A 14,676-nucleotide genomic window follows, 5' to 3' on the forward strand; every position below is an offset into this window, starting at 1 on the left:
GGGTCCGAAGCCTGTAGTCCTCTTCAGAAGAATACCCCCTGTTTGACATTTGGGCAACTAAATTTAGGGGTATTACCTGAGACTACCCAAGAAAAAAAGCAAGCCTGTCTTACAAATGGGAGGCTAGCAAAGTACCGGAGGCCGCTGCTGTTGATAAAAAAATATAAAAACTGATTTTTTTTTTATCGCCGCAGCGCGTGTAAAGTGAATGTGCAGTGATTAAAAAAAAAACATTTTTGGTCACTGCGGCGGGGTGGCAGCTTTCACGTGAGGCAGCAGCTGAGCCAGTAGGGTGGTAGCGTGTCCGTGAGTCAGCAGGGTGGTAGCGTGTCCGTGAGTCTGCAGGGTAGCAGCAGTGTGAGATTTGTAGCCAATCGTGCCCGGGGTACACTGCCATGCTACGCAGGAGCCTACCTGTCCAGAAAGAAGTCGCACTGCACAGGTTCACAGAGGCAGCGGTAGCAGGCAGTCACCACGGAGTGGTGGGGGTAAAATGCCATTCTCAGTTGTGTGGGAATTTTTCATCAAGCTGCCAGAGGACTATAAGCATGGCCCACTCTGTGACTTGGCCACTGTGTTGACAACTCATGCGATTCCTCATTTGATTACCATCCTCACCACTCTGTGACTAGGCCTCTGTGTTGACAACTAATGCGATTCCCACCCACATTACTCTGTGACTGGGCCATTGTGTTGACAACTCATGCGATTCCCACCCTAACCACTCTGTGACTGGGCCACTGTGTTGACGACTCATGCGATTCCCACCCGCACCACTCTGTGACTGGGCCACTGTGTTGACTACTCATGCGATTCCCACCCTCACCACTCTGTGACTGGGCGACTGTGTTGACGACTCATGCGATTTCCAACCTCACCACTCTGTGACTGGGCCACTGTGTTGACGACTCATGCGATTCCCACCATCACCTCTCTGTGACTGGGCAGATGTGTTGACTCCTCATGCTGTTGCCACCTCACCACTTGGTCATGGGGGCAGTACTTGTTTCAGCTTGTAACAGAACAGGTTCTTTAGAAATCTATGTGGAATCAGATGACGATGGTGTAAAAGGAGTGCGCTTATTGATGCTAACATTGACATGCAGGACTGAGCTCACACTTGAGCTATTTGGTCAGTTTTGGCCCCGTAACTGACCAAATAAGTGAAGTGATTTTAAGAGTGACGCCTGTCATCTGCGTGTCATACCGACTCACAGTACTGTTTCACTAGCCCAGCGGAATCCCTATGCATGTTTCTGCAATGCACAGTGTTCTACACTACTATACTGGCTCTGAATCAATTTTTTTTTTAATTCACTCATTCACTCATCTCTAGCAGAACACATTGTAGACTATGGGGGGGGGGGGGGGTTGCTTGAGGGTCATTTGCACATTTCATAAGATTCTGATCCCCACAGTTATGAACTGTGGGGATCAGAACCTTTTGCCGGCGTTTCAATCCTCTGATTTGCTAGTGTGTACAGACTAGCCAATCAATCAGTGCCATCACTGGCCTGGGACCACCCTAATTTGTCCCGGGCTGGTTAGCTGAGACCGCTGGGATCCCAGCACTGTCACCATGTCTATAGACATGGAGACAGTTTGCTGCCATGACGAACCTGTACGTCATGGTGGCTTAAAGGGCTTCTGCCGGGTGTAGATGTGACGTCATCGGTGCAGGTGCATTGAGGATGGAGCGGCCGAGCGAGCGTCCTCCCCTCAGTGCGCCTGCGCCGACTGAAGACAGGTACGGCGCAGGCGCCAGATTTCTATTATAGATCTGACTGTGATCAGTTTTGATCACTTACAGATACTATAAAAGTACAAATGCTGATTAGCGATACGCTAATCAGCGAATAAGGGACTCCGGTGCGGTGGGCTGGGCGCTAACTGATCCCTAAACTACCTAACCAAGGGGCCTAAACTATCCTAAAATCTAACGGTCAATACCATTGGAAATAAAAAGTGACAGTTTACACTAATCGCTTTTTTCCTTTCACTAGTGATTGACAGGGGCGATCAAAGGGGTGCAGGGGGTGATCTGGGGCTAAAGTGTAGTGTTGGTGCTACTCACTGTGAAGCCTGCTCCTCTGCTGGATCCAACCGACCAAAAGGACCAGCAGAGGAGCAGGGCAGCCATATAACACATCATATTTACTAATATGATGTGTTATCTGGCTTCTCATTGGATTTTTTAAAAATCATCAGCTTGCCAGCCACGATTATTGGCTGGCAAGCTGATGACACGTCCCCCCTGGAAGAAATGCCGGCCCGCATTACGCATGTGCGGGCCGGCTAAGCGCGTCATCTCGCATCTCGCGAGATGACATGTATATGCGTCACTGCCTGCAGCTGCCGCCTCCGGACCGCGGATCTGCGTTAGGCGGTCCGGAGGCAGTTAACCACCTCAGCCCCCCTAGCTTAAACACCCTTAATGACCAGACCACTTTTTACAATTCTGCACTACACTACTTTCACCGTTTATTGCTCGGTCATGCAACTTACCACCCAAAGGAATTTTACCTCATTTTCTTCTCACTAATAGAGCTTTCATTTGGTGGTATTTCATTGCTGCTGACAAATTTACTGAAATTTTTGCAAAAAAATGTCATTTTTCACTTTCAGTTGTAAAATTTTTTAAAAAAACGACATCTATATATACAGGGAGTGCAGAATTATTAGGCAAGTTGTATTTTTGAGGATTAATTTTATTATTGAACAACAACCATGTTCTCAATGAACCCAAAAAACTCATTAATATCAAAGCTGAATATTTTTGGAAGTAGTTTTTAGTTTGTTTTTAGTTTTAGCTATTTTAGGGGGATATCTGTGTGTGCAGGTGACTATTACTGTACATAATTATTAGGCAACTTAACAAAAAACAAATATATACCCATTTCAATTATTTATTTTTACCAGTGAAACCAATATAACATCTCAACATTCACAAATATACATTTCTGACATTCAAAAACAAAACAAAAACAAATCAGTGACCAATATAGCCACCTTTCTTTGCAAGGACACTCAAAAGCCTGCCATCCATGGATTCTGTCAGTGTTTTGATCTGTTCACCATCAACATTGCGTGCAGCAGCAACCACAGCCTCCCAGACACTGTTCAGAGAGGTGTACTGTTTTCCCTCCTTGTAAATCTCACATTTGATAATGGACCACAGGTTCTCAGAGGGGTTCAGATCAGGTGAACAAGGAGGCCATGTCATTAGATTTTCTTCTTTTATACCCTTTCTTGCCAGCCACGTTGTGGAGTACTTGGACGCGTGTGATGGAGCATTGTCCTGCATGAAAATCATGTTTTTCTTACCTTGCAGACTTCTTCCCGTACCACTGCTTGAAGAAGGTGTCTTCCAGAAACTGGCAGTAGGACTGGGAGTTGAGCTTGACTCCATCCTCAACCCAAAAAGGCCCCACAAGCTCATCTTTGATGATACCAGCCCAAACCAGTACTCCACCTCCACCTTGCTGGCGTCTGAGTCGGACTGGAGCTCTCTGCCCTTTACCAATCCAGCCATCTGGCCCATCAAGACTCACTCTCATTTCATCAGTCCATAAAACCTTAGAAAAATCAGTCTTGAGATATTTCTTGGCCCAGTCTTGACGTTTCAGCTTGTGTGTCTTGTTCAGTGGTGGTCGTCTTTCAGCCTTTCTTACCTTGGCCTGTCTCTGAGTATTGCACACCTTGTGCTTTTGGGCACTCCAGTGATGTTGCAGCTCTGAAATATGGCCAAACTGGTGGCAAGTGGCATCTTGGCAGCTGCACGCTTGACTTTTCTTAGTTCATGGGCAGTTATTTTGCGCCTTGGTTTTTCCACACGCTTCTTGCGACCCTGTTGACTATTTTGAATGAAACGCTTGATTGTTCGATGATCACGCTTCAGAAGCTTTGCAATTTTAAGAGTGCTGCATCCCTCTGCAAGATATCTCACTATTTTTGACTTTTCTGAGCCTGTCAAATCCTTCTTTTGACCCATTTTGCCAAAGGAAAAGAAGTTGCCTAATAATTATGCACACCTGATATAGGGTGTTGATGTCATTAGACCACACCCCTTCTCATTACAGAGATTCACATCACCTAATATGCTTAATTGGTAGTAGGCTTTCGAGCCTATACAGCTTGGAGTAAGAAAACATGCATAAAGAGGATGATGTGGTCAAAATACTAATTTGCCTAATAATTCTGCACGCAGTGTACATTTTTCTCTAAATTTATTGTTCTACATGTCTTTGATAAAAATGGTTTGGGTAAAAGTTATAGCGTTTACAAACTTTGGTACAAAAATGTGAATTTCCGTTTTTTGAAGCAGCTCTGACTTTCTGAGCAGCTGTCATGTTTCCGGAGATTCTACAATGCCCAGACAGTAGAAAAACCTGACAAATGACCCCATTTCAGAAAGTAGACACCCTAAGGTATACGATGATGGGCATAGTGAGTTCATAGAACTTTTTATTTTTTGTCACAAGTTAGCAGAAAATTATGATTTTTTTTTCTCTTGCAAAGTCTCATATTCCACTAACTTGTGACAAAAAATAAAAACTTCCATGAACTCACTATGCCCCTCATGGAATACCTTGGGGTGTCTTCTTTCCAAATGGGGTCACTTGTGGGGTAGTTATACTGCCCTGGCATTTTAGGGGCCCTAATGCGTGAGAAGTAGTTTGAAATCAAAATGTGTAAAAAATGCCCTGTGAAATCCTAAAGGTGCTCTTTGAAATTTGTGCCCCTTTGCCCACCTAGGCTGCACAAAAGTGTCACATGTGGTATCGCTGTACTCAGGAAAAGTTGGGCAATGTGTTTTGGGGTGTCTTTTTACATATACCCATGCTGGGTGTGAGAAATATCTCGTCAAAAGACAACTTTTCCCATTTTTTTAGACAAAGTTGGCATTTGACCAAGATATTTATCTCACCCAGCATTGGTATATGTAAAAAGACACCCCAAAACACATTGCCCTACTTCTACTGAGTATGGCGATACCACATGTGTGACACTTTTTTGCAGCCTAGATGCGCAAAGGGGCCCAAATTCCTTTTAGGGGGGCAGTTTTTGACATTTGGGTTCCAGACTTCTTTTCACGCTTTAAGGCCCCTAAAATGCCAGGGCATTATAAATACCTCACATGTGACCCCATTTTGGAAAGAAGACACCCCAAGGTATTCAATGAGGGGCATGGCGAGTTCATAGATGATTTAATTTTTGGGCACAAGTTAGCGGAAATTATTATTATTTTCTTTTTTTTTTTCTCACGAAGTCTCCCTTTCCGCTAACTTGGGACAAAAAGTTAAATCTCAATATTCCCCTCAGCGAATACCTTGGGGTGTCTTCTTTCCTAAATGGGCTCACATGTGGGGTATTTATACTGCCTTGAAATTTTAGGGGCCCTAAAGCGTGAGAAGAAGTCTGGAATCTAAATCTAAAAAAATATGGATTCCGTGAGGGGTATGCTGAGTTCATGTGAGATTTTATTTTTTGACACAAGTTAGTGGAATATGACATTTTGTAAGAAAAAAAAACAAAAAAAATCTATTTCCTCTAACTTGTGCCCAAAAAATGTCTAAATGGAGCCTTACAGGGGGGGTGATCAATGACAGGGGGGTGATCAGGGAGTCAATATGGATTGATCACCCCCCTGTAAGGCTCCATTCAGACATTTTGCGGATCCGCGGTGTCCGTGTTTTGCGGTGTCCAATGTTATTAATGCAATAGAGGGAGGGAGGGGGGGTCGGGGGAGGCTGCACACTGCCACCAATGTTATTAATGCAATAGAGGGAGGGAGGGGGGCCGGTGGAGGCCACACACTGCCACCAATGTTATTAATGCAATAGAGGGAGGGAGCGTGGCCGGGGAGGCCGCACACTGCCACCAATGTTATTAATGCAATAGAGGGAGGGAGGGGGGCCGGGGGATGCCGCACAGTGGCCACCAATGCTATTCAAACTGGGGAGAGGGGCGTCTGCCCCCTGCTGCCTGGCAGCCCCTGATCTCTTAAAGGGGGCTATGATACGCACAATTAACCCCTTCAGATGCGGCTCCTGAGGGGTTAATTGTGCTGATCACGGCCCCCTGTAAGAGATCGGGTGCTGCCAGGCAGCAGGGGGCAGTCATGTACACAGTTTGTAGTATATTCTAACTAGAAGCGTCCCCATCACCATGGGAACGCCTATGTAGTTTTCACAATGTAACTCATATCCGACAGTATATTCTAACATAGAGGCGTTCTCATGGTGATGGGGACGCTTCAAGTTAAAATATACCATCGGATTGGAGAAAACTCCGATCTGATGGTATAAAAGAGACTCCAGACTTTACATTGAAAGTCAATGGGGACAGATCCGTTTGCAATTGCACCATATTGTGTCAACGTCAAACGGATCCGTCCCCATTGGCTTGCATTGTAATTCAGGACGGATCTGTTTGGCTCCGCACAGCCAGGCAGACACCAAAGCGACTTTTTTTTCATGTCCGTGGATCCTCCAAAAATCAAGGAAGACCCACGGACGAAAAAACGGTCACGGATCACAGACCTACGGACCCCGTTTTTGCGGACTGTAAAAAACAAAATGGTCATAGTCCTGCCACTTTACAAATCGCTAGTCAGACCACACATGGAGTACTGTGTACAGTTCTGGGCTCCTGTAAACAAGGCAGACATAGCAGAGCTGGAGAAGGTCCAGAGGAGGGCAACTAAAGTAATAACTGGAATGGGGCAACTACAGTACCCTGAAAGATTATCAAAATTAGGGTTATTCACTTTAGAAAAAAGACGACTGAGGGGAGATCTAATTAATATGTATAAATATATCAAGGGTCAGTACAGAGATCTATCCCATCAGCTATTTATCCCCAGGACTGTGACTGTGATGAGGGGACATCCTCTGCGTCTGGAGGAAAGAAGGTTTGTACACAAACATAGAAAAGGATTCTTTACTGTAAGAGCAGTGAGACTATGGAACTCTCTGCCTGAGGAGTTGGTGATGGTGAGTACAATAAAGGAATTCAAGAGGGCCATGGACGTATTTCTGGAGCTTAAATTACAGGCTATAGCTACTAGAGAGAGGTCTTCCTCTGGATCAACTTGAGGGATAACAGGCCGAACTGGATGGACAAATGTCTTTTTTCGGCCTTATGTACTATGTTATTATGTTACTTATGTACTATGTGAATGAGGCCTAAGGCTCCATTCAGACGTCCGTATGTGTTTTGCGGATCTTATCCGTGGATCCGCAAAACACATACGGACGTCTGAATGGAGCCTTACAGGGGGGTGATCAGGGAGTCTATATGCGATGATCACCCCCCTGTAAGGCTCCATTCAGACGTCTTTATGTGTTTTACGGATCCATGGACCGGATCCGCAAAACACATGCGGACATCGGAATGGAGCCTTACAGGGGGGTGATCAATGACAGGGGGGTGATCAGGGAGTCAGGTGGAGATAAGGCTCTATTCAGACGTCCGTATGTGTTTTGCAGATCCGATCCATGGAGCAGTAAAACACATACGGATGTCTGAATGGAGCCTTACAGGGGGGTGATCAATGACAGGGGTTGATCAATGACAGAGGGGTGATCAGGGAGTCTGAATGGGGTGACCACCCCCCTGTCATTGATCACCCCCCTGTAAGGCTCCATTCAGATGTCTGTATGTGTTTTACAGATCCGATCCATGGATACGTGGATCTGTAAAACATATACAGGCGTCTGAATGGAGCATGACAGGGCGGTGATCAATGACAGGGGGGGTGATCAGGGAGTCTATATGGGGTGATCAGGGGTTAATAAGGTGTTAATAAGTGACGGTGGGGGGGTGTAGTGTAGTGTGGTGCTTGGTGCTACTTATTACAGAGCTGCCTGTGTCCTCTGGTGGTCGATCCAAGCAAAAGGACCAGCGTCTAATATACCTGTTAGGGGTTAAAAAATAAATCGCATCTACAGCCTGCCAACGAATGATCGCCGCTGGCAGGCTGTAGATCCACTCACTTACATGCACTTCCTGTGAACGCGGGCGCCTGTGTGCCTACTGGTAGTTTCATCACATTATGCATTGTTTATTCATTCCAGGGGTTACAGCCACTGCTGCAGTGCAGATACAAGGAGGACTGTAGCTGTTGTGCATACATGCCTATGTGTTCTCCCATGGTCACAACCATCAGAGAGGCTGTCGCATTTTTCTATAGGGTGCAAGCACGGGCACTGCTTCTGGATTGGCCAAAGTGAGCAGTAGGCTATATGAACAATCACAAAATATTAGCTTTTCAAGAGCAGGGGAGTATCTTGTCTTTGTGTGTTCTTCCTCCCCTCATCTGCTGTGTGTGCTCCCTAGATGTGAACAAGCAGAGTGGGATGTATTGAAACAAAAGTCCTGGCAGCCTTCCATAGAAGACAGACACCCATTGCTTCTAATATAGATGCATTTAGCTGTGCAGGTGAAACAGGAAATAACTTAAAGGTGTTGTCTCACTTTAGTAAATTGTATTTAACATCTAAACAAAGTTAATACAAGGCACTTACTAATGTGATTGTCCATATTGCCTTCTTTACTGGCTTGATTAATTTTTTCTGTCAAATTATACACTGCTTGTAACCAGGGGTTACAACTACCCTGCAATCCATCAGCTGTGGCCATGCTTGCACACTATAGGAAAAAGCGCCAGCCTACGCCCACACCTACAGCCTCAGTCACCAGAGAGGCCGGCACTTTTTTCTATAGTGTCCAAGGGGTGCCACTGATGATGGATTTCAGGGTGGTCGTGACAATGGAAATGAGCAGGGTTTAATGTGATGTAAAAATGAATCAAGCCAGCAAAGCAAGTAATATGAACAATAGCAATACATTAGTAAGTGGCTTGTATTAAATTTCTCTACATAATACATGCCACTTGCTGAAGTGAGACAACTCCTTAAGACCGAATGCACACGGCCGTGAGCGGTCTGTGGTAACACGGGCTGGATTCCTGCTGAGAGCAGGAGCGCACAGCGTCGTTGGTTGCTATGACGCTGTGCGCTTCCTGCTGCCGCCGCAGTACAGTAGTACATACCAGTGCATCACTGTACTGCGGCGGCAGCATGAAGCGCACGGCATCATAGCAACCAATGATGCTGTGTGCTAACGCTCTCAGCAGTTATCCAGCCTGTGAAACACAGCTGTGTGCATTCAGCCTAAGGCTGCTTTCACACGAACAAGTTGTACACTCCGGACTCGGAATGTGAGTATAAGACAGCTCCCATCCTGAACTCCTATCACTGCTGGGATCACATAGCATTATATTGATTTATGATGCTATGTAACCCTTACAGTTCTTGAATGTATTAGATAACAGTAACAGCATTATGTCACTGTAAGGGTTACATAGCATCATAAATCAATATAATGCTATGCGACCCCGGCAGTGATAGGAGTTCAGGACGGGAGCTGTGTTATACTCGCGCTCCGAGTCCGGAGTGAACAATTTGCTTGTGTGAAAGCAGCCTTAACCGAGGAAGGCATTGGGAAAGCAAAAAAATACCTATTCCATAACAGTTTTGATTGTACAATGAAGCACAGCTATTATGCAATAGAAAAAACTAAATAAACTCTGGTACATCTTGAAATCCTAGCGATATGCCCCCATTGTCCGAGATGGGAAAACCCCTTTAAATAAGAGTTGAAGTTTCTGCTGGATCATCATTCTCAGTGTTTAATGCATGTCTCCTCAAATTCACTTCAGTGTGAGCAGCTCTGTAAGTAATTACCCTTTTCCACTGTGTAGTGGATGGACCTGTGTAATTCCTGTGACAGAGTTGCTTGGGATCAGCTAGGTTGCAGGGTGCAGAACCCTCACGATAATATACAGGTCCTTCTCAAAAAATTAGCATATTGTGATAAAGTTCATTATTTTCTATAATGTACTGATAAACATTAGACTTTCATATATTTTAGATTCATTACACACCAACTGAAGTAGTTCAAGCCTTTTATTGTTTTAATATTGATGATTTTGGCATACAGCTCATGAAAACCCAAATTTCCTATCTCAAAAAATTAGCATATTTCATCCGACCAATAAAAGAAAAGCGTTTTTAATACAAAAAAAGTCAACCTTCAAATAATTATGTTCAGTTATGCACTCAATACTTGGTTGGGAATCCTTTTGCAGAAATGACTGCTTCAATGCGGCGTGGCATGGAGGCAATCAGCCTGTGGCACTGCTGAGGTGTTATGGAGGTCCAGGATGCTTCGATAGCGGCCTTAAGCTCATCCAGAGTGTTGGGTCTTGAGTCTCTCAACTTTCTCTTCCCAATATCCCACAGATTCTCTATGGGGTTCAGGTCAGGAGAGTTGGCAGGCCAATTGAGCACAGTAATACCATGGTCAGTAAACCATTTACCAGTGGTTTTGGCACTGTGAGCAGGTGCCAGGTCGTGCTGAAAAATGAAATCTTCATCTCCATAAAGCTTTTCAGCAGATGGAAGCATGAAGTGCTCCAAAATCTCCTGATAGCTAGCTGCATTGACCCTGCCCTTGATAAAACACAGTGGACCAATACCAGCAGCTGACATGGCACCCCAGACCATCACTGACTGTGGGTACTTGACACTGGACTTCAGGCATTTTGGCATTTCCCTCTCCCCAGTCTTCCTCCAGACTCTGGCACCTTGATTTCCGAATTACATGCAAAATTTGCTTTCATCCGAAAAAAGTACTTTGGACCACTGAGCAACAGTCCAGTGCTGCTTCTCTGTAGCCCAGGTCAGGCGCTTCTGCCGCTGTTTCTGGGGAATGCAGCACCTGTAGCCCATTTCCTGCACACGCCTGTACACGGGGGCTCTGGATGTTTCTACTCCAGACTCAGTCCACTGCTTCCGCAGGTCCCCCAAGGTCTGGAATCGGTCCTTCTCCACAATCTTCCTGAGGGTCCGGTCACCTCTTCTCGTTGTGCAGCGTTTTCTGCCACACTTTTTCCTTCCCACAGACTTCCCACTGAGGGGCCTTGATTCAGCACTCTGGGAACAGCCTATTCGTTCAGAAATTTCTTTCTGTGTCTTACCCTCTTGCTTGAGGGTGTCAATGATGGCCTTCTGGACAGCAGTCAGGTTGGCAGTCTTACCCATGATTGCAGTTTTGAGTAATGAACCAGGCTGGGAGTTTTTAAAAGCCTCAGTAATCTTTTGCAGGTGTTTAGAGTTAATAAGTTGATTCAGATGATTAGGTTAATAGCTCGTTTAGAGAACCTTTTCATGATATGCTAATTTTTTGAGATAGGAATTTTGGGTTTTCATGAGCTGTATGCCAAAATCATCAATATTAAAACAATAAAAGGCTTGAACTACTTCAGTTGGTGTGTAATGAATCTAAAATATATGAAAGTCTAATCTTTATCAGTACATTACAGAAAATAATGAACTTTATCACAATATGCTAATTTTTTTAGAAGGACCTGTATTTATGGTATATTCTGAGGATAGGCCATCAATGTTAAAGGGTTTTTCCGGGATTTTAATATTTATGACCTATCTTCAGGATAGATCATGAATGAATATCAGATCGGCAGGGGTTCGGCACCCCATCGATCAGTGCAAGCGCTGCCTTCCCTTCATTGTTTATCTGCTTGCTGTTAACATCACAGCAGTGAGCAGGTGTTATTACAAGAAGCCGTCCTGTGCACATTCATGGGACAACTCTTTCCTATTCAAGCGTACTGTATATAGTTAATGTGTTAAATAAAAAATGGCACAAAAAGGTTAAATAACTATTTTAATGGCTTTTGTCACAAGATGGCACGAGGGAACACTTTGATATGTGTTATCAGAATCAATTTTAGCTCGGCTACATCTGTAGGAATGAGCAGACCCATAGATGTGAATGGGATGATATCTTGTAATTACACCTACTTGCCGTTGTGATGTCGCCAGCGAGTAGGTAAACAATGAAGGGAAGACAGTGCTGGAACGGCACGGCCTTCTCTTCAAACAGCTGGTCGACGGGGATGCCGGGTGGTGGACTCCTGACAATCTAATATTGATGACTTATCCTGAAGATAGGTCTTCAATTTTAAAATCCTGGAAAACACCTTTAAAATCCTGGAATACCTCTTTAAGAATTGTCAGTACAGCTTTGGTTTAGAATACAAACTACAATATGAAATCAGTTCAAGATAGGTAATGCAATGTATTCACAAACTTACTTGACTTTTTCATATGTACATTAGATCAGTGTCACACAGTCCTTTTTGGGCTTTGCAGCTTTTGGTGTTTTTATTTGGGGGGGCTAGCATTTTGGAAACATCACAATGTTAAATGGGAATCTATCAGAAATTTATAAACGCAGGACAAACAGGATTTCTTTTTTTGACGTTACGTTTAATAGCCCTTAATAGCCATATTGCCTAGATTTTTTTCTCCAGTATACCTCCATTTTTTCCCAAATCACATACGCAATCTGTATTGGTATTTTTATGACATTTTTGTATGACTTTGTTTTATCAATGCATGTTTCACAGAGAAAGTGACAGCCACCCTTTATTAATTTTAAGTGAATGGGAGCGCTGGTCGGTCATGCACCATGTGCTCCTATTCACTTCTATGGGGAGAGTGCTTGCTGGGCCCCGGACTGGAGTCCTTCAGCCACCCACACTTATAAGTCAATTGGAGGCATTTCCTAGCTAAAAATGGTTTTCAAGTATGAAAATTAGTCTTAACTTGTGTAGAAATTGTATTGTGCCAAAAAGTAATATCAGTTTGTTTGTGTAAAACAATCTGTATTATCATCATAGTCATAGCTACAGCAATAATAAAAAACTACAGTGATAGTGTTTGTTTTCCTATAGAATGGAAAGAAGTGCAAAGTGTGTGTATATGGTGTTCCCTGCTATTGTACCTTATTTTCATCCTTTAATTATAAACTATTTTGTATTCTGCAGCCATCTACAAAGCGTCGTCGGCAAGCTACATTCACCAATAAGGAAGTTGAAACACACATTAAAGGCGTGGAAAAATCTTTACTTTCAATACAGTCCCTATTACGTGAAAATCCCATACCACAGTGGCTCCCAGAAAAACTTTGCAGTATTCAAAGCCTACTAAAAAAAATACAAAATATTGCAGAAAAGATATAGTGTACAGTTACAGGTCAGTCTTTTAGTCTGCTATGTCATAAACAGTTATTCCAGTTTCATAAATTAATGGCATGTCCTTAGAATATCAATTCATTGAAAACAAAGAAGTAGGCACATCTAACAAAAGAATAATATCACTCATACTGAGATGTGATTATATATTAAAATATGTAAAATTTCTGGTTAAAGAAAAAAAACTTGAAGAGTGCACTGTTTAAGGTGCCAGGAATGCAAATAGAGCACACTGTATCCATTAGTAACTGAAATAGATACAAGCTAAATGGCATCACAGCACAGCAATTAGTTCACACTGCGTTCTATCCAAGATATGTCACATAAGTGGTTAATATTTGGCACATAATAAATAATTAATTCTCTCCTGCCTACAATGGAAAGTATGTGAAAGTAATCCCAGCAAGCATTTCTCAATTCAACAAGGTGCATTCTTTATTCCAGCATATAAGTATAAGTATTGAGGACACGTTTCGGCCTGTCCAGCCTTCCTCAACTGTTGAGGAAGGCTGGATGGGCCGAAACAAGTCCTGAAAACATATACTTATATGCCAGAATAAAGATTTCACCTTGCTGAGATGAGAAGAGCTTACTGGGATTAATTTTCACATTGTTTGTGGGGAAAGCAGGGGAATTCTGGCATTTAAGGTTTAATTTTTTGTTCTAAACCTCTCAATTAATTTGTGTCTACCTTCACAAACAGATCAATGTTTGTAAAGTCTCTCTGTGCGGGGAGCTGCTTATTAGCTATCCTTACGGTATATCCATAAATGGACCTAAACCCTTTTGTAGCATTGCCTGTTTATCCAGGCCCATTAATACCTTAAAGTACTTTTTCTACTTTAGTTCTCTTGCAAACAAATTTATGTCCTTCACCCAGTCCAACACGTCAAATTTGCTAGGCCCTTTTTAAGTAAATTGGACTTCTCCATTGAGAGAGAATGAGAAAACAGATTGATGATTTGGAGATCACCTTCCTCCATACCCTGCTTGTCAGTAATGGAGAATGGGACATCCCCATATTGTGGTTTAAATCTTTCAGATAGTCCTCCTCTCTCCAGAAAAACACTGAAGGGCATAGGGTGCAAAAATCTTCAGGTCTCTTAACAGAGGGAGAGGAGGATGTAAATTTAGAGGGAGACAGAGAGTGGTAGGGGCAGCATCACAATTTTTTTTTATAGGTACCCCCATATCCAATTATCAACTAAGGGAGACAGGATGTGGAGGCCTTGCACTCATCAATTCCCCATGATAGGGGGGTTGAAGCTGTACACTACTTCGTTAATACGAGGGTCCAGCAGTATTTGGCATGCAATAACTTCCCAGTGACACTGCTGGATTTTGTCCTCACGTACAATGTCTGTCTATTTGGGAGCTCCCTGCGCACCTTAAGCAAATGTGTCCCTTGGGTGGTAGCAGGACAAATTTGTGTTTACAGAAAAGAAGGCTAAGTGAAAATCACATATAGACCTCTGGGTGAGGTATATTGATGTCATGTTACTATGGACCTCATCTTTATCAGATATCAATGGATTTGTATGTGAGCTCAATGT

General features: G+C 43.5%; 1 protein-coding gene across 3 annotated transcripts in view; it reads left to right on the top strand.

The window, feature by feature from the left end:
- The window catches only part of C7H1orf112 (chromosome 7 C1orf112 homolog), a 674,745-nt gene extending 661,404 nt beyond the window's left edge, over nucleotides 1-13,341 (top strand). For all 3 annotated transcript variants that reach the window (XM_044302156.1, XM_044302158.1, XM_044302157.1), the window contains one exon: nucleotides 12,917-13,341. In XM_044302156.1, the coding sequence (XP_044158091.1) occupies nucleotides 12,917-13,111 (195 nt within the window). In that variant the 3' untranslated portion in view covers nucleotides 13,112-13,341. The remainder of the gene's footprint in view (nucleotides 1-12,916) is intronic.
- Nucleotides 13,342-14,676: the final 1,335 nt, after the last annotated feature.

Source organism: Bufo gargarizans, chromosome 7 (assembly GCF_014858855.1).
Source record: "Bufo gargarizans isolate SCDJY-AF-19 chromosome 7, ASM1485885v1, whole genome shotgun sequence".
Taxonomy (NCBI): Eukaryota; Metazoa; Chordata; class Amphibia; order Anura; family Bufonidae; genus Bufo; species Bufo gargarizans.